This window comes from Myxocyprinus asiaticus, chromosome 20 (assembly GCF_019703515.2).
Source record: "Myxocyprinus asiaticus isolate MX2 ecotype Aquarium Trade chromosome 20, UBuf_Myxa_2, whole genome shotgun sequence".
Classification (NCBI taxonomy): Eukaryota; Metazoa; Chordata; class Actinopteri; order Cypriniformes; family Catostomidae; genus Myxocyprinus; species Myxocyprinus asiaticus.
This window is the reverse complement of record NC_059363.1, coordinates 3,041,898-3,064,128: the sequence shown is the minus strand read 5'-3', so window position 1 is coordinate 3,064,128 and position 22,231 is coordinate 3,041,898. Positions and strand designations below refer to the sequence as shown.

The following is a 22,231-nucleotide window of genomic DNA, read 5'->3' as shown; positions in this document are numbered from 1 at the left end:
TGTGTATCTGTCTGTCTGTCTGTCTGTCCCAGCGTATATGCAACATCCTACCTTCATGCATGCACAAAACCGTGCAGTCACACATAAATATCATGTTTTCTCGCTTCAGTACACTTCTATTCACAAATCCTAGTAGGAAAGAGAACATATATTCTAAGTCTTTCGTCTTTTGGCATTGAGTAGGACATGGACTGAGAGGTGTCCAGCGGAATCACTGTCCCCTCTGATGGCACACGTGCGTGTGATGATTTCTACAAACATGAAGGACAGCAGCTGGTCTAAACAGACAGATCCAGACTTTAGATGACAGCAGATAGTTTAGAACCTGTCGTCCTGTTCTCTAAAGGACTTTGAGTTGTTGTACAGAGACAAACCGTAAAGAATGATGCCAAAGTTGACCATGAATCTTTCGTTTGGGTTTGTAGAGCATCTCTCATTGTGTGCCACAAAAGAAAATGTTGTCTTTGGGATCCTTACAGTGTCCTCTAGTGGCCTGACTGCATTCCATAGAAGAGAAGAGCTGGGTCAATCCTGTTATGCAGCAACTTTCAGTTCTGTAACTTTTAGAAAATGAATATGTTTTTGTTGTAATGTACATATTCAGAATGAAAGGGTACAGCAGACGTTCAGAAACATGCTCTGGTCAAGCTCAGACACTTACATTTGATTAATTAAACTTGATATTTATTTATTTTTTTTGCAAGAATTGCAAGAAAATCAACAAGATGCCTGACAGGATAGAAATAAAGAGCTAAAGTTGGTAATTGTTTAAAGTTATCTTATACAAGGGTGCCAACTTGAAGTTAATATTAAAATGTTGAGATTATCATACCAATTCTGTTATTTAATCAGACAATATGGAATGTTTTAGAGTGAAACAAATCAACTAAAACTCATATATAGACAGCTGATGGAGTTGTATTAGTTAAAGTTGTGTAATCTGCGTGGGAAATTATTATTCCACCGTCAGACTTTAACTGGAATGACTGGTTAGAGAACAAATGAACACGGATGGGAAAAAGCCCTTTACATTTCCAGTGACACTCCACGTGTGAAAACGAATTCATTTGCCGTTTCCCTGTAGCTCCAGGTGCAAAAGTTGGCAGGCTCTGCTTTCGTAGGTCATTATTCCTCGAAGTTTCTCTGATTCCAGTGTTTCTGTCAGTCTCGTGGGTCTTGTTTTGTGCAACGACAGCAATTTTGCTATACGACCCTTTCAGTACAGGCCACTGCTGTAAATTTGATTAGGGCATGTGAACATTTCCAAAGTCTGTGTTTCTAATGAATATATTTATAAGTCCAATGTACAAATCAATTTAATTACCAGTAGCAGCTGGTAAAGTTCATGGAGGTTTTCAGTCTCTCAGAGGAGGGAAATAGTGTACACCTGATGTCCCTTAAGGTATTTTAGGAGGTAACACCTCATTTACAATATGTCCAAGGTGTCAGAAGCACAACGTGTCTAGGTGAATCTCACAAGTTCTTGACAGTTTTCTTGTAATTTACCCATCTATTGAAGAAAATAACTTTTTTTTTTTAAATAAATAAAAATATATATATATGTTTTTTATCATTCTATATTGGCGAAGCTTTGCTGAAGAACTTTTAAAATTCATAATATTCCTTTCAGGCAAAATAAGGTCATGAGCAGTCCAAAACCTAATCTTACTAGATCAGTGTGTTCTGCCAAATGAAAAAAACAAAAAACAAAACCTCAGCAATCTAAACTACCCAGACCTGTTTTTGTTTTTATAATTCTGTTTGTCTGGTTACCATTTTTATGACATTTTGTTGACACTGTTTTCTCTGCTGACACTGCCGTCTACCTCCGAGCGTGATTGGTGGTCTCGGTTAATAATGAGCGAGATATATTTAACTGTTGACTTCTTTTTTTAACCGCTCAAGAAACGCTAAGGAAGGTCTCCAGTGCTCAGGCTGATTCTAATGTAATAGAAGTCTATTCATCTGCGTGGAGCATGGTCGTCTGCCAGACCCAGTGTCAAACACAGCTCGCAATCCATCCCGAAGTCCAGATGCCTGCAGCTCTGTGTGGGAACTTCGCCCGGATGTTTGGGGTTGAAACGGGCTGGGTTGTGGAAGTACGCCTGCCACCTCTCGTCCAGGTGCTCGCGTTGACGTATGTCAGAAGCTCTGGGGTGCCTGAATCAATTAGCTTCTCTCATGTCGAGAGGGCATGACAAATGGTCAAAGTGTTTTGTTTAAATAAATTACCTTGGCATAGTTTTTCCAGGGGGAATGAGAAGTTTAGGAATGTGTGGTCTCATCATTCTTAGAAATAAGTTGTTGTAGCGTCGTCTGTTGACAACATGTTTGCTTTTTCACACTGTAGCAAATGCCGAGACCTCCCTGCTGTAGCCACGCTGTTAGATATTGCAGAACTTATATAGTATATATTTTATAGTATATTATTTTTATTGAGTACAACTAAGTTTCATCCCATCATGATGTGGTTTAAATGCAGTAAGTAGAAGCTTCTGAATGACGAAGCATCTTCTAACACTGTGTAGTTGTCACTGGAGCATGTGTTGGGATAAATTGGACAAGATATTCAGCAAGACAGTTGTTATGTTTTCAGCCAGAGAGCATCACTATTACTATTGCTCATACTTAGGATTAGTGACTTGAATAAACCTCTAACCCTAAGTAACTTTGGCATTGTATGGACATGAACGATACCTCAAATCATGTGGCTTGTTGAGGAGAGATGTGCTATTATCTTTCAAACATGAAGCATTATGCAGAAATGAAGAGCGTTTTTAAATGTTTTCGGTGGAGGAAAATGTCGTTCTAGCTGTAGATGTAGCAAAATAAATGTGTTTTCAGACAAAAACATATTAGTGTGGACGCGGTCTTTATCTGAAGGAGGAATCCAATGCCATCTAGAGACAAGAATATCATAGAGACTTATGGGTGGGCATTTTTTACTTATGCCAGTAAACAATGCCCAAGCAACCACCCAGAACAACATAGCAACTGCATGGCAACACCCTAGCATCGTGCTTTGCATGGGCAAGCACCACTCACTTTTGCTGCATGTAAAAATCTAGTTCCCTTTCGATTCAGTTCACTCGATTTTGCTGTAAGCACTTTGGGGAGACCTTATTAGAAGACCCTTAAGTTGAAACCCTTATACAATCACGGCAATCCTCTGATTGTCAATGGTGTCTGAGCCCCGCCCCTTCAAGCGCGCAGTTAGCCTATATATAGCGGGCACTTAGTCACCATTTCTTCAGAATTTTCTTCCTTCAAGACTGTGAACTTCATCTTGGAACCCTTTCTGCTTCACCGTCGATATATACTTACAGCGGACAGAACTTCTCAGCAAGACATGGAGAGGACGACTCGTCGCCTGTGCTCAGCGCCTGCACCTTGAGGCTTTCCGCTCCCCTGTGTGTTCTAGTGAAGAGTAATCCACATCGGCGTTGAAGACGATCTCTGTGAACGGGTTCTTCGCTTCAGATGCTCGTCGTTGATCAATGCGGTGCTTCAGCAAAGACTCCTACTGTATCCTTTTTATATATACAATATTAACTAAAAGAGCCACTTGCATGAGATGCGTCTTTTTAAAGATGTCGTTCCGCAAGTGTTTCCTCTGTGAACGGCACATCCCACCACCTGATGAACATGAGAGGGCTCACTGCCTGGGCTGTGCCCACGCATAAGCAGCTCTCATGGAGACAGACTGCCCTCACTTGTGAGGGCATGAATCTCTGGATGTTGCGCTCTAGGATCGATCTCGTTCTGAGGGAAGATCCAGTCTCTCGTGCCCTCCCACCCTCCCCTTCTGTGTGAAGTCCAGAGGGACCACATGAGGAGGCACGGCAGGGAATGAGGTTGAGCTGGAAGAATTAGAGGAGGATCTCGTGCCAGTGCAAGTCCTGCGAGCCCCCAGAACTTCCGATCTAACGTCCTCACCTGTGCAACCTCCTCTAATTCTTCAGAGTCAACTAATGGCTGATGAACTGAATGTGTTTTACTGCAGGTATGAAAAGCCCAGTCTCACACCCCTCCCCCGCTCTGATCTTCACTTCACACACACACACCAACACCTCCTGGAACCCCCCTCCCCCCCCTCCTGCTACTCAATCTGCACTTATGATCTGTGAGGAGGATGTTTGCCGGGTCTTTTGGAAAGAAAATACTAGGAAATCTTCAGGCCCAGATGGTGTCTCACTTGCCTTTCTGAAAGTCTGACCAACTGTCTCCCACCTTCACACAGATCTTTAATAGATCACTGGAGCAGTGTGAAGTTCCCTGCTGCTTCAAATGCTCCACCATGATCCCCCCCCCCCCCCCCAAAAAAAACAAAACAAAAAAAAAAAACAGGACTTAATGACTATAGACCTGTCACTGGACCCCTGCTGGACCCCATTCGGTTTGCTTACCAAGCATACAGGTCTGTGGATGATGCTGTCAATATGGGACTGCATTATATCCTGCAACACCTCGAATGACCTGGGACTTATGCAAGGATCCTATTTGTGGACTTCAGTTCAGCCTTTAATATCATCATGCCTGATCTTCTCTCATCCAAACTGACCCAGCGCTCCATGCCCACCCCAATCTGTCGATGGATCACCAGCTTTCTGACAGATAGGCAGCAGCCAGTGACACTGGGGAATCTCATATCTGGGACCCTCGCTATTAGCACTGGTGCTTCTCAGGGAACCAAATGGGAACGTCTCCGATTACACATGTAACCTCAGTTTTTGTTAGTATTCGTATTATTATTATTATTCCTGTAGCTCTAAATTGCCCAATAACTCAAGATCTCCTTGGTAAAAAGTTTTGAAATTTGGCACATTGATACTACAGCCCACGAGTAATTAACACACCAAAAATGGTCCACGTGAGCCTATAGGTGGCGCTGCAGGCCACGCCACAATTTGTCCATTTTCAAAGTGATGCCATTTCCACCCCATAAGTCCAAAGTTTCTGAAACCTGGTATATATGCCTCATTTCTCATGAGGAACAAAAAAGCCTCCAAAACCATAAAGTCTGCCATGATGGATTTTTCTGTACAATACAAATTTGTCCAAAAATACAAAAATCTACTCCTCCTGAACCATAGCTCCAATTGACTTGAAACTCAGTATGTATGTGTAGGATACATGTCTTTCAATTTGATATTTAGCAAAAATTTATACAATACAAAATGGCTGAAAGGTGCGCATTTATGTAAATGTCCACATTGTCTCAATATCCATATGTCCAAAAAATCTAATGCCATTTTGACTAATGTTTAACAGGCTTCAAGATGACGTCACTCTGAAGAACTGTGCAAAATTTCACCTTGATATGTCAAAAGATGACAGAATTACAGTTTACTATTATTTATCGCTAACGCTAAAATAATGCTTTACAAATCCGCTAGTCATAAAACTGATACTTTGATTCAGTCTGTATATATATTACATATTAAAATGTAAAACTACTAAACGCACTGTAAAACTGATTTTTGTTTTTGTTTAAATAAGCATAAATTTAAGTCAGTAAAACTAATACTTTGTTATATGATACTAATATGATGTATAAATACTTAAAAGTTTAAATTAATAATTAGCTATAATTAATTAAAGAAATGAAGCTTAATTTTTAAAAGCCATTACGATTTGTTTTCAACAAAATAGATTATAAATAAATATTTTATAACACGTTATTCCTGTACAAATCCTACATCACGACACTAAAAGCAAACAGCCCTTAGGTTTGTATGGAAAATAAAATCCCCCCTTTGTTGATTTTCATTACATTCTAATTACAGTTTTATAGTAATTGTTTACCAAATAACAGTAATGTACTCTAATGCAATGTTTTTTTTTTTATTTAATGTAATTTTTTATACATTTTTTTAATCAGCACAAATTAAAGGCATAAATACCTAACAAATTAAAATTATCTGTCATCATAATAAAAAACTGCTCAAAATTAGCCTTTATTTTCTTTGATAAATATACGGTATTTGCAGTGTATATATTAGGCGGACACTTCTTAACAGGTTTCGTGAGATTCACCCCATTATTAAGCATCAGTGTCTCTTACTTTTACAAAGATACAATATTTCTGTGTGAATTCTAAACCACAACACCTTAAACAAACAGCCCTCAGGTTTGCATTGAAAATGAAAAGTTTTCACCCTTAAAATCAGATTTTCGAGCGGAATGATCAACAAACGAGTGAGGTTTCCCGCTTAAGTGACGTGAAATCAGTCTGTCTAGTAGGTGACTTCTGAAAACACGAGAGCTCGTTTTATTTTCCTGCCTTTCAAAGAAAATGGTGTAATTGATCTTTACAAGGCCGCTGTGAGTGGAATTCTCCATGGTCTTCCTGTTACCTTTTCCAGTGTAATCAAATAATGGATTTCGTTTCAGAACGCCGCGGTAGCAGTTGAGAGGAAATTATGTTCAGCAGGCTTGTTTATTTGACTTCTGCCTTTCTGTTGCATGAAAGCACGGCTTTTTCCTGCTGCACTGTAACGTGACATGAACCAGAGGCCCGCGGAGGCCCGTGTCACTCGAAAATGTGTCGTAATTAAAATTGATTCCTCTAATTAGGGAACAAGACTCGTATGCTTTCCCCAGGCCAGAAATCTGTCTCTGTAGTCATTGGCACTGATTTCATAACCCTGTAGAAGTCTTTCAGTGGATGCAGCATGTTTTCACTATTATTAATGATACTTTGGTACCATATTTATGTTTGATTGAGGTTATATTTTTGGTTTGGTCAGTTTTCATCCTTTTTTTATTATTTTTTTAAGGCACATTTCACTGCAAAATGAATTTACTCACACTTAAGTTCCAAACCTGTATGGCTTTCTTCAGTGGAACATAAAAGGAGATATTTGAAAGAATGTTCACGCTGCTCTTTTCATACTATAATGTACTTGTCCTAACCAGGTGCAATGTGATAAGATTCAAGCAACAAGCAGTCTGTCTGTCCACACTAGGCACCGCGATATTCATTCACTAAAATGAGGATAATTGACAATAAAATGTAGAAAACAGAGCAATCACAGATGGAACAGTATGTTTATTGAACACTCATTTTCTCACATAAGTGCCGTAACGCTTTCTACGACTGCTTTAATATATTGTAAAAAGAATATTTTTAGACCCATTTGTTGACTGTGGCTGGTGCGATGTCGCAGAAATAAAAACCATTCCAAAAATAGAAAGTCCCGTCGCTGACACTTATCGTGTGTCATGGCTGGTTAGGACAAAAACTCTGATTAACATGGAAAAGATACCTTTTATCGCGTTTTTGTGGCGTCACATCGCGTCTGGTTAGGACACAGTGTAAGTGACCAAGTAGTGAAGCTCCAAAAATGACAAAAAACACCATGAAAATACAATAAAAGTCAAATGGGTTTTGGAACAACATGAGGGTTAGCAAATAATGACAGATTGTTTTTTTTTTGTTTTTTTTAATTTTTTTTTTTTTTTGCACAATTTCAAAATTTAGATTGACCACAAGTATATTAATGCATTTCAATTAAAAAAAAAAAAAAAAAAAACAATTAAAAAAAAAATTTTTTTTTTTACAACATTTCTTTGAAAAAAAAACATGCAGGTTTGGTGCAGAGGCCAGCTGTCAATCAAACTATCATCAGCCCCTCCCTCCACATCTGTGTTTATGTTTCATATTTGGTCTTCTGTTTTCTTTACCCTTTTAACGATTATATCGAGATGGGTAAAAACACTCTGAATCTTATGAATAACTCTGTAGTATGATAAGTCGGGCATCTCAGAAATGGTAAAACAGTCCTTCACCACTCAAGTAAACTTTCAACACACTCTGGAAAAAGACCACAGAGATCCCAGTGTTCCCGGAGTCCCGGAGCCATCCCAAACCGGACCGACTTCATTTAGTCTCACAGCTCTAGCAGCCCGCTTTGATCAATGTATAAAATTAGAGCAATTACTAAAATTAATCTGATATTTTGCAGAAGACAGTTTTGTGAGCCAGGGATTTCAAATGGTATGGAAAAAGGCGCCCCTAACCCCATATATGAAAAGAGAGCTGTACGGCAAGACTTTTAAGGGATCAAGGTGTTTTTTTTTTTTTTTTGTCCTCCTTTGGGCCAAATTCAATCAAAACTAACATAACCTTAAAATGGGTTTGTACTGTATGCATTTAACCCTTAAATGCATAGTAATTTTCCCAAACACTCTTACATATTCGGGGCTTTAGAGACCCGGCACTTATATCTATCAAAAATGGATGTACAAAAATGTCCCATATATAAACATAAACATAAACTACACATACGGTACACATACAGTTGAATTCAGAAGTTTACATACACCTTTGTCAAATACATTTAAACAATTTCTGACATTTAACCATAGAAAACATTCCCTGTCTTAGGTCAGTTAGGATCACTACTTTATTTTAAGAATGTGAAATGTCAGAATAATAGTAGAGAGAATGATTTATACTTTCATCACATTCCCAGTGGGTCATAAGTTTACATACACTGTTAGTATTTGGTTGCATTGCCTTTAAATTGTTTAACTTGGGTCAGATGTTTTGGGTATCCTTCCACAAGCTTCTCACAATAAGTTGCTGGAATTTTGTCCCATTCCTCCAGACAGAACTGGTGTAACTGTATCAGGTTTGTAGGCCTCCTTGCTCGCACATGCTTTTTCAGTTCTGCCCACAAATTTTCTATCAGATTGAGGTCAGGGCTTTGTGATGGCCACTCCAGTATCTTGACTTTGTTGTCCTTAAGCCATTTTGCAACAACTTTGGAGGTATGCTTGGGGTCATTGTCCATTTGGAAGACCCATTTGCGACCGAGCTTTAACTTCATGGCTGATGTCTTGAGATGTTGCTTCAATATCCACATAATTGTCCTTCCTCATGATACCATCTATTTTGTGAAGTGCACCAGTCCCTCCTGCAGCAAAGCACCCCCACAACATGATGCTGCCACCCCCATGCTTCACGGTTGGGATGGTGTTCTTCGGCTTGCAAGCCTCACCGTTTTTCCTCCAAACATAACGATGGTCATTATGGCCAAACAGTTCAATTTTTGTTTCATCAGACCAGAGGAAATTTCTCCAAAAAGTAAGAACTTTGTCCCCATGTGCACTTGCAAATTGTAGTCTGGCTTTTTTATGGTGGTTTTGGAGCAGTGGCTTCTTCCTTGCTGAGCAGCCTTTCAAGTTATGTCGATATAGGACTCGTTTTACTGTGGATATAGATACTTGTCTACCTGTTTCCTCCAGCATCTTCACAAGGACCTTTGCTGTTGTTCTGGGATTGATTTGTACTTTTCGCACCAAACTACGTTCATCTCTAGGAGACAGAATGTGTCTACTTCCTGAGCGGTATGATGGCTGTGTGGTCCCATGGTGTTTATACTTGCATACTCTTGTTTGTACAGATGAACGTGGTACCTTCAGGCATTTGGAAATTGCTCCCAAGGATGAACCAGACTTGTGGAGGTCCACAATTTTTTTCTGAGGTCTTGGCTGATCTCTTTTGATTTTCCCATGATGTCAAGCATAGAGGCACTGAGTTTGAAGGTAGGCCTTAAAATACATCCACAGGTACACCTCCAATTCAGTACACCTCCAATCAGAAACTAATTTCCTAAAGGCTTGACATCATTTCCTGGACTTTTCCAAGCTGCTTAAAGGCACAGTTCACTTAGTGTATGTAAACTTCTGACCCACTGGAATTGTGATATGGTCAATTAAAAGTGAAACAGTCTGTCTGTAAACAATTGTTGGAAAATTTACTTGTGTCATGCACAAAGTAGATGTCCTAAATGACTTGCCAAAACTATAGTTTGCTAATATGAAATCTGTGGATAGGTTAAAAATGTAGTTTTGATGTCTTCAACCTAAGTCTATGTAAACTTCTGACTTCAACTGTATATATTTTATCAGGCATTTATTGAATCTAAATAGATGTACAACAATACATTATTTCAGTAGTACACCCAAATGAAAAAAAGACATATCATACTTAAACTTGCTATAGTTTACTTCAATGTTGTTTCTACATCAGCTTGTGTCAAATGTAAATCAAGTCAATCACTGAAACATCAGCGGCACCTTTAAATAAGAAATAGCATGTGTAATATGTACATGTACACACATATGGAATACTGATAATTCACCATTGTTGATAATTAATTGTTGCACAAAACATCAACATGATATAGTATTTATTTGGATAAATATAGTACTCATTTATTTTGTAATTAACAAAGCAATAGATATCATGTGATGGTAAACTTAATTAGATATGACACTCTTACATACCTCAGGTCTCTAAAGACCCTATTCACTTTCAGTACTTAAACCATTATAATTTATTTATTTATTGAAATTTTGAATTTTTTTTGTGTTACAGTATTTATAAGAGATCGATTGTGGAATACTAAAGAGGCGTGGGCACAACTCCAAAAAATGGATGAGGTACAGGGGGTGGAATGAGGTCCCGGGTCTCTAAAGACTCAAGGTGTGTGTTTAAGGGTTAATGAAACAAAAGATTGTAAAACATACTTTCAAACATATTTTTCTTGGTTTTCTCATGTAGAGGAAGTCAGATGGGTCATAAGTCTGTATCAATGTTAATTTGTTATTATACCTCCAATTTTGAGTACTGAGTCAAGATGGTGCATGTGTCAGAATACTATACATTAAAAAATACCATCCTTTCTAAATGTAATTCCTCAAGCAACTGTCTCTGGTCACCGAGGTTAATTTTAAGAGTTTAAATAAACTGTACTTTTAAACATTTTTTTTTTTTTTCGATGATTGTCGATGAAATCGAATATGTTGTAAAAGTATCTATGTTAATGTGATAGTTCTCCCAAAAATAAAAAAGTCATCATTTACTCATCCTCTTGTTGTTCCAAACCCATATGATTTTCTATTTTACGTAGAACACAGAAAGTACTGCAGATGTTAGGCGGAATGTTAGCCTCAGTCACGTTTCACTTTCATTGCAATTTTCTTTTCCAAACAATGAAAGTGAATAGTGACTGAAGCTAACATTCTGACAATCGTCTATTGTTTTACACGCACTGTAAGAAAGTCATACTGCTATGGAACAACATGAGGGTGAGTAAATGATGACAGCATTTTCATTTTAGAGTGAATTATCCCATAAATGTAGCTTTGTATGTTGTTTGTGACTATTCAGAAAGTTGCATATATCAGAATACAATCCTTTATAAATAAAATTCCTGCAAGTGGCTTTGGTTTCTGAGGATGATGGGAATTTTGGCTCGGATGCGTGTGGAGACTGAAGGATGAAATTCTGCATACTCATAGCCATTTTTGTCTATTAAAAACTCCTCTATGAAACGGTCAGACAGACATGGCAGTCGGGGATGTCAATCTTGGTTTGATGCCAGGCCAGAGAGATCTATATTAAACTCTTCTGGCTCGCTGCAGTAAATGCTCCCCCTGTGTGTGCATGTGTGGGGCCGTTCTGCTCGCAGACCTCACGCTCACATTCACGTTTGCAGGAAAATATATTTATGACCAGCAAATGTTTACGGACCCCGAGAATTGATCGAGTGTATTTCGAGACTGACGGTGGATACATTTTTTTACATTTTTAATGAAGAATATCATCTTTTTTCTTCATTTGAGTCATAGTCAATTCCGTGAGTTTAATTGGCCCCACAGAAGTGGATATTCGAGAGGTCTTTCAGTGGCTTCACCAACAGAATAAAAACAGTATCTCTTCATAAAGTATACAGCAGTATGCTGATAGTGTTCTAGTTATTTCAACAAAGTTATTGTAAAATGTAAACATACGTTGTTGTTTTTTTTGCTCAAAGACAGATCAAAAACCTGTCAAGAACATGTCCGGGTTTATATTTCACTACTAAAACAAAAGACATTATATTTTGCCTAAAGAAAAGGTACCATTCAGATTTCTTTTAAGTGTGACTTTAGTGACAATTGAACTCATCAGCCCATTCCCATAACTGTAAATCATACAAAAAAAAAAAAAAAGAAAAATCTAATTCTGATTTTTAAAATGAAAAAAAAAAAAAAGAATAAATGGAAAAAAAAAAAAAAAAAATATATATATATATATATATATATATATATATATATATATATATATATATATATATATATATATATTTAAAAAATAAAATATATATATATATATATATATATATATATATATATATATATATATCTTTATTAAAAAAGATATTTATTATAAAATTATTATTATTAATATTATTTAATACAAATTATTAAAGAGAATCTAATGAGAATCCGCAATGAGAATAATAAAAATTACATTACAATTATTACAATTTCGGGGGAAAGGTAAAATATTTAAGCATCATGTCATTTATGTTAGTTTAAAAACAAATACAGTAATTTTTGCTCTAAAGTGGAAATGGAAATATGTAATGGTCCTAAAAATAGACACTTATTTTTAAGATTTACACTTTAAACATACTGTATGAATAAACAATAAAAAAAATCATATTAAGATTATTTAAATTTCATAACACATTTCCATTAAATTGAATTGTGTAGTTTTTAACAAAATTAAATTAATACATTTAAAATGTTTTTTTTAATATATAAATATTTTTATAATGTTTTTTTTATTTTATTTTGTTAAAGATTACCCAATTAAATTTGAATAATAATAATAACAATGAAATTTAAATAATCGTAAATATATTTTTCGATTATATATATATATATAATGTTACATTAATATAAGTGAAAATATATAATAGAAAATACATATTTATCCTAACTTTAAATTCTTATTATATTTTTTGTTTGATAACAGCATTGCCTGTGGTTATACTTGAATTGCCACATAAACATTTTCTTTATATCAGTTTGAAATGCAAAGTTTAAAAATGTGCTAATTGTATTTTGGTCATTTTATTTTCCTCATATACCTAAGCACGTCCTCGAATGAACTTTTTTAACAAATAAAGAGACTCTCTTTACATGCTATGTGAATAATCGAATCTCTCTTGCTTTTTTGTGTGCTTGTGATTATTATATACTTCACAGATCATTACCTTTTCTGTTGAGGGCCCCAATGTATTTAAATTTATGGTTGAACTCACTTTTATGCTTTGTTGTCCTTTTGTGAAGACACTTTTAAAAATATCCATGAGACATCCCATAATCCCAGAGCATTCATTTGATATGTTGATTTACGTGTGAACAGCTATCATTTCCCCCATCATAAACGATGTGTTTTTCCTCTTTTGGCAAGTAAGTGAAACTACAGCACTTCACCAGACATATTTCATTACATCCTTTTCGTGCTTCTCAACATTAAAGATTTGTTTCTTTATGACTTTGACATTCCTGTGTAAGCCTTTCATGCATCGGCATATAAAACAGGTTATGACGATGATGTCTTTGTCAATTTTAGATTCTGCAATGACACGTAAAGTGGAGTTTAAAAGTCTGAGATGACTAAAATGCTTCTGTTTTGTGCATTTAATGCATTTTTTGGAAACACTAATCTGCCTAAACTTGCGAAACAGTGCGGAATCTTTCAATATATCATATTCATTTTACGACATCATGTTTCTTTACTTTTACTATTTCCAAAATCCTAAAAGTTGTTCTTTTTTTCCAGGTTTAAGTCAGATTTTAAATTCCAGATTTTTAAAATTCTGTCTCTGCTGTTTTAATGAGTTATATAGACAGCTTTATAAAAAGTCTGTAGACACTTGCCACAAATGATTACATCCTGTTTTTTGACTCTTTATCTTATTTTTGCATCTTTAAAATGTGCTAACCCCATGACTGTTCCCAGACTTGCTACCATCACATGGTTTTAACTGTGGTTATTTCAGTATTATCTATTGTATTGTAATTATGCTTTGTCTGTTTTCACCACAGACAAAGACATGTTCTGTCATATTTGAGCGCTGAGGGCAAATGTTGTGAAGCTAAATGCTTTTAAACAAGACAAAAAGTTTATGTAGGCCACCAGTGACTAAAGCTCCGCTCTCAAAATAAAAGCTCTTATCAGTTTCTTCAAGGTTTTTAAACGGCTGATGCCATGTGTCAGTTACTTAAATTACACATGTTAAAAACACATCTTTAGCACTGATTGTTGCATACCTTCAAAGCTGTTGCATATTGAGGTTTTTTCTCTCTGTCTGTAGCTTCATCAGGCAGCCGAGGTGGCCCTCCTGAGAGGGGCCCGGGTCATTTCACCAGAGGATATCATCTTCCTAATGAGGAAAGACAAGGTAAATACACTCAAATATGTGCTCAGCGACATTACCACACTAGAAATCATTAGCCTTTGCATTTATGGGCTACTGATTTCATTTTGAAGTAGTTTTGTTGCTTTGTCTTTCTGTTATTAATGCATTTCTTTCACATCTCTCAAAGCAAGAATTAGGGTGGGTGGTATATCTAAAAATGCAAATAAAAATGTTACATCTATATTTTCACCCCTTCGACAATTTGTGTTCATCATATTTTTTTTTTTTTTTTTTTAATTAAAGGAAGCAATATTTTGACCAAACAGCCATTGTTGCCAAGTAAATTGTTCATTGTAAAAACTAAAACACAGTCAAAAATTAAGTGTATTTTATTTTTATTTTTTTCATGTTTTCCCACACTTTATCACTAAATGAACACAAGGAACAATTAAACTTTGTCACATTCACTCACATTTAATTTGCATTTCATAACATGGACATAACAAAATACCATCAAATTTAATCAAGTAATCTTTAATAAAAAATTAAAAAAACAAAAAACTAAATATTTTAAATTTTATTAAGTTCATTTTGTAAAATGTTTTCAATTTAATGATTTTTTTAAATATATTTTTTTAATTGAAAGGTGTAAATCTTAAAAATAGGTTACATTTTTAAAATTTTTTTACCTTTTCTCCCCAGTTTGGAATGCCCAATTCCCATTGCGCTCTAAGTCCTCGTGGTGGCGTAGTGACTCAATCCGGGTGGTGGAGGACGAATCTCAGTTGTCTCTGCATCTGAGACCGCCAATCCGCGCATCTTATCACGTGGCTTGTTGAGCGCGTTACCGCGGAGACCTAGCGCGTGTGGAGGCTTCATGCTATTCTCCGCGGCATCCACGCACAACTCACCACACACCCCACCGAGAGCGAGAACCACATTATAGCGACCACGAGGAGGTTACCCCATGTGACTCTACCCACCCTAGCAACCAGGTCAATTTGGTTGCTTAGGAGACCTAGCTGGAGTCCAAGTGTGGTAGTCAGCGTTTTTACTCGCTGAGCTACCCAGGCCCCCTAAACAGTTTTTTGAGTGCATGAAAAATGGCACAAATGAATCATTTAATAAAAGTTAAATAAATCATGATATACAGTATATATATATATATATATATGTGTGTGTGTGTGTGTGTGTGTGTATACACCGATAAGCCACAACATTAAAACCACCTGCCTAATATTGTGTAGGTCCCCCTCGTGCCACCAAAACAGCATTCTGAGATGATATTCTTCTCACCACAATTGTACAGAGTGGTTATCTGAGTTACCACAGACTTTGTCAGTTCGAACCAGTCTGGCCATTCTCTGTTGACCTCTCTCATCAACAAGACATTTCCATCCACAGAACTGCTGCTCAATGGATGTTTTTTGTTTTTGGCACCATTCTGAGTAAATTCTAGAGACTGTTGTGCGTGAAAATCCCAGGAGATCAGCAGTTACAGAAATACTCAAACCAGCCCATCTGGCACCAACAATCATGCCACGCTCCAAATCACTGAGATCACATTTTTCCGCATTCTGATGGTTGATGTGAACATTAACTGAAGTTCCTGACCTGTATCTGCATGATTTTATGCACTGCACTGCTGCCACACGATAGGCTGATTAGATAATCACATGGATGATTGTTGGTGCCAGACGGGCTGGTTTGAGTATTTCTGGGATTTTCACACACAACAATATCTAGAATTTACTCAGAATGGTGCCAAAAACAAAAAACATCCATTGAGCGGCGGTTCTGTGGATGGAAACACCTTGTTGATGAGAGAGATCAACAGAGAATGACCAGACTGGTTTGAACTGACGAAGTCTACAGTAACTCAGATAACCACTCTGTACAATTGTGATGAGAAGAATATCATCTCTGAATGCTGTTTTGGTGGCATGAGGGGGACCTACACAATATTAGGCAGGTGGTTTTAATGTTGTGGCTGATCGGTACATATGTATATACTGTATATACAGCCCTCACACAAACAGATAAATAAAATGAATATGGTGGAACAGATGGAGATAGTTGTAGTTTGAAAGATGACGGCTCTTTTTGTGTGACAAACTTGTGCAGAAAAAATTGCGAAGACTCGTCAGATACATGCAGTACAGAGACTACAAATCCAAAATCCTGAAAACCATCGACGATGAAGACCCTCTGGATTCAGGTATGATGCTTCTAGGATTTTCTGTTTGAAATCAAGATCTAAGAGTTTGTTGTAGTGCAAACCAATATATATATATATCAACTGAAATTTGCCCATTTTACTGTTATCAACATATGAAGTCTGAACTTTAGTGCACAATAAGAACTTTTGAGTACATTTTGAGTAGAGATGTTTGTAAATCGTTCGTGTATTCAAATGTTAATTTGATTTCAGTAATTGCATGTCTAGTGTAAAAACTGTATTTATGTTGTGTATTTACAAAAATATCAGCTAAATATCAGTCATCCACTAGTTAGAAAGATATTTTTCTTATGAATGAATTAGTAAGAAGTTTAAAACATTTTCCTTCATCAACTGAATTTCATCATTCATTCATTGCCCTAAATGACGAAGGCGCGCATAATGAGCGATGTCAAGCGAGGTAATTTCGTACGCCACAGTCAATCAACGAGAGTCATTACCAGAATGCAGACAGAAGCTATGGCATCGGTCTGCTTTGAGCTGCGCTCCAGCGCTCTCATCAATATCACCAAAAAATGAGAGCGCTGGGGGAAAAGCATCTTAGAAAGAAGCGGCGTTCTCATGTAATGTCATGCGGAGGATCATTAGGATTTTTGCTCCTCATCTAGAGTGAAACTTGAGAGTTGAAGGAACATTAACTTGTGCAGTCGCTCTCTCGATTGAGCAGGAGTCTGTATGTCTGTGCTGTGCGGATACTTCTCCATGTGCGCTCTGATAGATCATTCTGTTGAATGTTTTGCTCTTCTGCATGTTGTTTTGCTCTCACATTGGCTTGGAAACAGTGGCAAGCTTTGCCTTTTTCAGTATGTGGGCATAAACAGAAATGGAATAAATCAAATCAAATCAAATAGCATACATAATGATAGAACAGATTTTACTGTAATATCAATCAATACGAGTGTTCGCTATCATGACATAAATAAACGAAAGGAAAAGACTCTTACTAAGGTTTACAAATCAACTGACAACTTACAAACTCATTTTCTACATGCTGCAAAGAGGAATTTAATACAATTATAACATCTGAAACTGTCTGTCTATCTGTCTCTGTCTGTCTGCTGTCTGCCTACAGTATCTGTTTGTCTCTGTCTGTCTACCTTTTTGTCTGTCTTTCTGTCTGCCTGTCTGTTTATGTCTGTCTGTTTGTCTGTCTGCAGTATTTATCTGTCTGTCTGTCTGTCTGTCTACAGTATTTGCCTGTCTGTCTGTCTATCTACAGTATCTATCTATTCTATCTGTCTGTCTGTCAGTCTGTCTGTCTACATTATTTATCTGCTTGTCGTTCTGTCTACATTATATATCTGTATGTCTGTCTGGATACAGTATTTGTCTGTCTATTCTATCTATCTGTCTGTCTGTCAGTTTGTCTCTCTGTCTGTCTGTTTGTCTCTATCTGTGTGTCTGCCTGTCTCTCTGTCTGCCTGTCCATCTATCTGTCTGTGTGTCTGTATGTCTGTCTGTCTGCAGTATCTATCTGTTTGTCTCTGTCTGTTTACCTTTTTGTCTGTCTACCTTTCTGTCTGTCTGTCTGTCTGTCTGTCTGTCTGTCTGTCTGTCTGTCTGTCTGTCAGTCAGTCTGTCTGTCTGTCTATCTATCAGTTTCTCTGTCTGTCTGTTTGTCTCTCTCTGTCTGCCTGTCCATCTATCTGTCTGTGTGTCTGTCTACAGTATCTATCTGTTTGTCTCTGTCTGTTTACCTTTTTGTCTGTCTACCTTTCTGTCTGTCTATCTGTCAGTCAGTCAGTCTGTCTGTCTGTCTGTCAGTCTGTCTCTCTGTCTGTCTGTTTGTCTCTCTCTGTCTGCCTGTCCATCTGTCTGTCTGTGTGTCTGTATGTCTTTCTGTCTGTCTACAGTATCTATCTGTTTGCCTCTGTTTACCTTTTTAAGGTGTTGCTTCCTCTGGTGTGGTGGGCTGCAGAAAAGGTTCAGATATAGACTGTAATGCTGGTTCGTTTGACCACCATTCCTCCAGTAGAACTGACAGCTGCGAGCAGTAGGATTTGTATTGTCTCCACACAGTGTTCTTGCAGTGACCCCGAAACAAACGAAACTGCTAATATGAAACTTCTGTTTAACCACTATTGTCTTTTATAAGGCAATAGCAGATTTGGAGTTAGATACAGTGAGGTTCAACTGAGTCCACTAGTGAAAATGCTTCTATTTTGCAGTAAAATAATTTGAGTGAAAAGTTTAATTGAAAAAAGATGTCAATAGAAGCCCCATAAATCCATCGTGCACCTTGTGTGAACGTTTCCTTTAGACCTATTTATAATGAAGTTTTTCACTTTTAAAAAATATTGTGGGAGGTATTTACTAGATCAAAGATGTTTTATAGGATTTATTTTGTTAGATTAAAATGCAATTTCATCCTTGTACAAAAACTTTGTTTACAATTTATCCAAATCAGTCGATTTTTGTTTTATTCATCCAAACAACTTGTATCAAATGTCAAAATAAGGTTTATTTAAAGGCAGAAATACACTACTAATTATGTGCATCAACATATTTGTATAATTCAAAAGAGAGTTTATATAAAGTGACATTTCTACCGTTTGATTGAATTGCCCCGTTTACATAGGAAGTCCACAATTACAGTCTGTTCGAGGTTACACAACGCCAAACCAGCAAACTTGAAGTCCATGAAAAGAGCTGTTATGAAAGTGTTATAACATTTTCTGGGGCTATTTATGTCATTCACAGCCAGACGTTACTTCACAGAAGTGTGTTTAATCTGTGTATTTCCTCTCATTTAATTAATGTTTTCCTTTTATTTTATTTCCCCACCCTGTAGCTTTAACGCCTGACAATGCCCACTAACGTTGAACATAGTGGAAAAAGTGAAATTAATTTGCCATGACAGAGCTTGATATAGGATTGTCAAGAGAATCTAGAAAAATCACAGATGCAATACCAAAAGTTTTGGACACAACTACTCTGTTCTTTATTAATACAATGTTCACATTTTAGAATAATAGTAAACTCACTTCTTGGCTGCGTTTCCTTCACTATCCTCTCCAACTTATCTATTATCCATTATGATAAATTACAATTTTAATTGTGTGCCTATTTATGAATTGTAGAAATGTATAAATCTAAATCTATTTTTCCACATAACTTAATTTCAAACTTTAAACATGTTCTAATTGGTTGTGATTCTGTCTTGTTGCGCAGCATTTTCACTTTTAGTGAGGACACAAATTAGTCATGTTATGCTTGGTTAGGACACAGAATTAGACTAGGGATATTTGGGACTAACTATGTTTGGGAGAATGTTTAAGTCACTTTTATAGCCACATAGTGGACATTTCACCTCAGAATGGCTGTGATACCACATAGGAACCACATAAAATCATTTTGCCAAAAACGTCACATAATTTTCATTAAATCTGGCTGTTTATAGTTTAGCATTTGTAATTTTAAAGAGTGACTGGGGGGCCTGGGTAGCTCAGCGAGTATTGACGCTGACTACCACCCCTGGAGTCGCGAGTTCAAATCCAGGGCGTGCTGAGTGACTCCAGCCAGGTCTCCTAAGCAACCAAATTGGCCAGGTAGCTAGGGAGGGTAGAGTCACATGGGGTAACCTCCTCGTGGTCGCTATAATGTGGTTCTCGCTCTCGGTGGGGCACGTGGTGAGTTGTGCATGTATGCCGCAGAGAATAGCGTGAAGCCTCCACACGCGCTACATCTCCGTGGTAACACGCTCAACAAGCCACGTGATAAGATGTGTGGATTGACGGTCTCAGACGCGGAGGCAACTGAGATTCGTCCTCCTCCACCCGGATTGAGGCGAGTCACTACGCCACCACGAGGACTTAGAGCGCACTGGGAATTGGGCATTCCAAATTGGGGATTAAAAAAAAAGAGTGACTGAGGGGCCATTCAGACAGAATGTGTTCTTCCTTTAAAAAAAAAGCTAGAGGCAGAGCAACAAAAGAACTGAACGCAGGTCACTCAAGGCATGCTTTTAAAAGTTGAAGTGTTTCTAACTTGACACGCCTCTTAAAAATGCTGTGCTTATCTGTGAGATACTGAAAAAACAGCGAGATGCAGCACAACAATCAAAAACGTCTGTGAAGTGCATGTTTACATAGAATAACTATTAAAAAATTGCGCAGATGGATGAAAAACGTTCTTTACCCTAATATTAGCTGGGACCTTCAGAGCTGTCGGAGCACAAGTGCATGTTTCTGTACTCTCAGCAAAGATGTCCCAGGTAAAAAAAACTAAAGCACTAGAGGTGAGTGGACTGCTCTGAACATGGGTCAGGTGTAAACAAACCCAGCTGGCCTGCAGATGCGTGCTGAGAGACAATCAGAAAACGAGCCCAATTCTGTCCACTTACAGACAAATACAGCAGCAGCGTCAACAAGAGACAGCGACTGGCGCAGGACTTCCTGGGCTCCATCGACCAGACGGGGGAATTTCTGTCTCTGTGTGAAGAAGAGGAGGTGGATGATGTCAAGCAAGAGAGGCTGGAGGTGAGTAGAAGGGAAATTTCAACTTGTGAAGGACTACATCACCCATGATCCTACAGAGAAAGTTCCACCAATCAGAGAATCACAGACAACAAAGCTCACCAAAAGAGCTCTGCAGCTCCTATGATGCAGTCGAGTTGGTCTCCCTACATTCTCAAACTACTTATATAGTTGTATATATTTATATGAATATTTTGCAATACAATGTATTTATTGTTTCTATACTTAAAATCAACAAATTTAAATCAAATAAGTGTATTATAGTAGATGATTTGCGAGTGCATAATGTGAAAATTCTCTCGTTGGTTCTTGCGCATCTTTTGACTTGACGTCGTAACACAAAAACCAACAAGGTTTAATGTTATTGATATATATTAACGTTATTGACATATGATTTGATTTGGGATTGAATAATCACTTATTTCTTGGGTCTGTTCATCATATAAAGTGACTGTATGCCTAGACTTGAAATTTGATGCATGGACTCCTTTTATAACACTTTTGGGTGCTATAACTACTGTTGTATAGAAATTTGCGATTGCGATATTCTTTCAAATATCTACTTTTGTGTTTCGCAGAAGAAAGAAAGTTATATGGGTTTGCAATGAAATGAGGGTGAGTAAATGATGTCAGAATTTTCATTTTTGGGTGAACGATTTCTTTAAAGCAAATAAACGCCATAAGCGGGTGCATTACACCCGTTATCCAGTTGTTCCAGTTTCACCATGGAACAAACATTTGACTTAAACAAGGTAATTAAACAAATGCAAAGTACTCGCAAAACACAGTAGCACCTGATTCAGTGAGAGCACTGAAAAATATGGTTTCGATGGGTTCGGTTTTACCAGAACCCGAGTGCCCGATGTTAAAAGTACTTCTGTCAGAGGGTCAGACTCAGTTTCATCCCCTCATTAATAGTCTTGTCATCTCATCTGAGTGTCCATTGTCAAACTAGTACCAAGTAATTTCCTCCATGCACAGGCAGATATGCAAATATGCCACAATTGAAACTAGAGAGCTGAAATCGAGTGTAGCTTTGACTTGTCAGACGTCATTATAAAGTCAACAGGAGCATTTTCATTCCCGTTTGAAAAGAAAAGATAAGACGAAATGAATCATTATCAGACCAAATCAAATACTAATGTTAACACCAAGACCCGTTCTTAAACTTGAAAACCCACAGCATCTTCGCAATTTGAAGTTGAACTTTCGTGGCATACGCACAAGAGTCTTCTATAACATCCTTTTGTTTTCACTGTGCCAAGTGAAATAAATGGCCATGACTGAAAGATGTAATTTAGGCTCTG

General features: G+C 37.3%; 1 protein-coding gene across 6 annotated transcripts in view; it reads left to right on the top strand.

The window, feature by feature from the left end:
- LOC127410724 (transcription initiation protein SPT3 homolog) overlaps positions 1–22,231 on the top strand; it is a 160,484-nt gene that overhangs the window by 102,063 nt on the left and 36,190 nt on the right. For 4 of the 6 annotated variants that reach the window (XM_051645924.1, XM_051645922.1, XM_051645923.1 and 1 more), the window contains 3 exons: positions 14,166–14,252; positions 16,335–16,428; positions 20,794–20,927. In XM_051645924.1, the coding sequence (XP_051501884.1) occupies positions 14,166–14,252; positions 16,335–16,428; positions 20,794–20,927 (315 nt within the window). Of the gene's footprint in view, positions 1–10,387; positions 10,496–14,165; positions 14,253–16,334; positions 16,429–20,793; positions 20,928–22,231 lie in introns of all 6 variants that reach the window. The other 2 variants (XM_051645927.1, XM_051645926.1) reach the window with 1 other exon arrangement.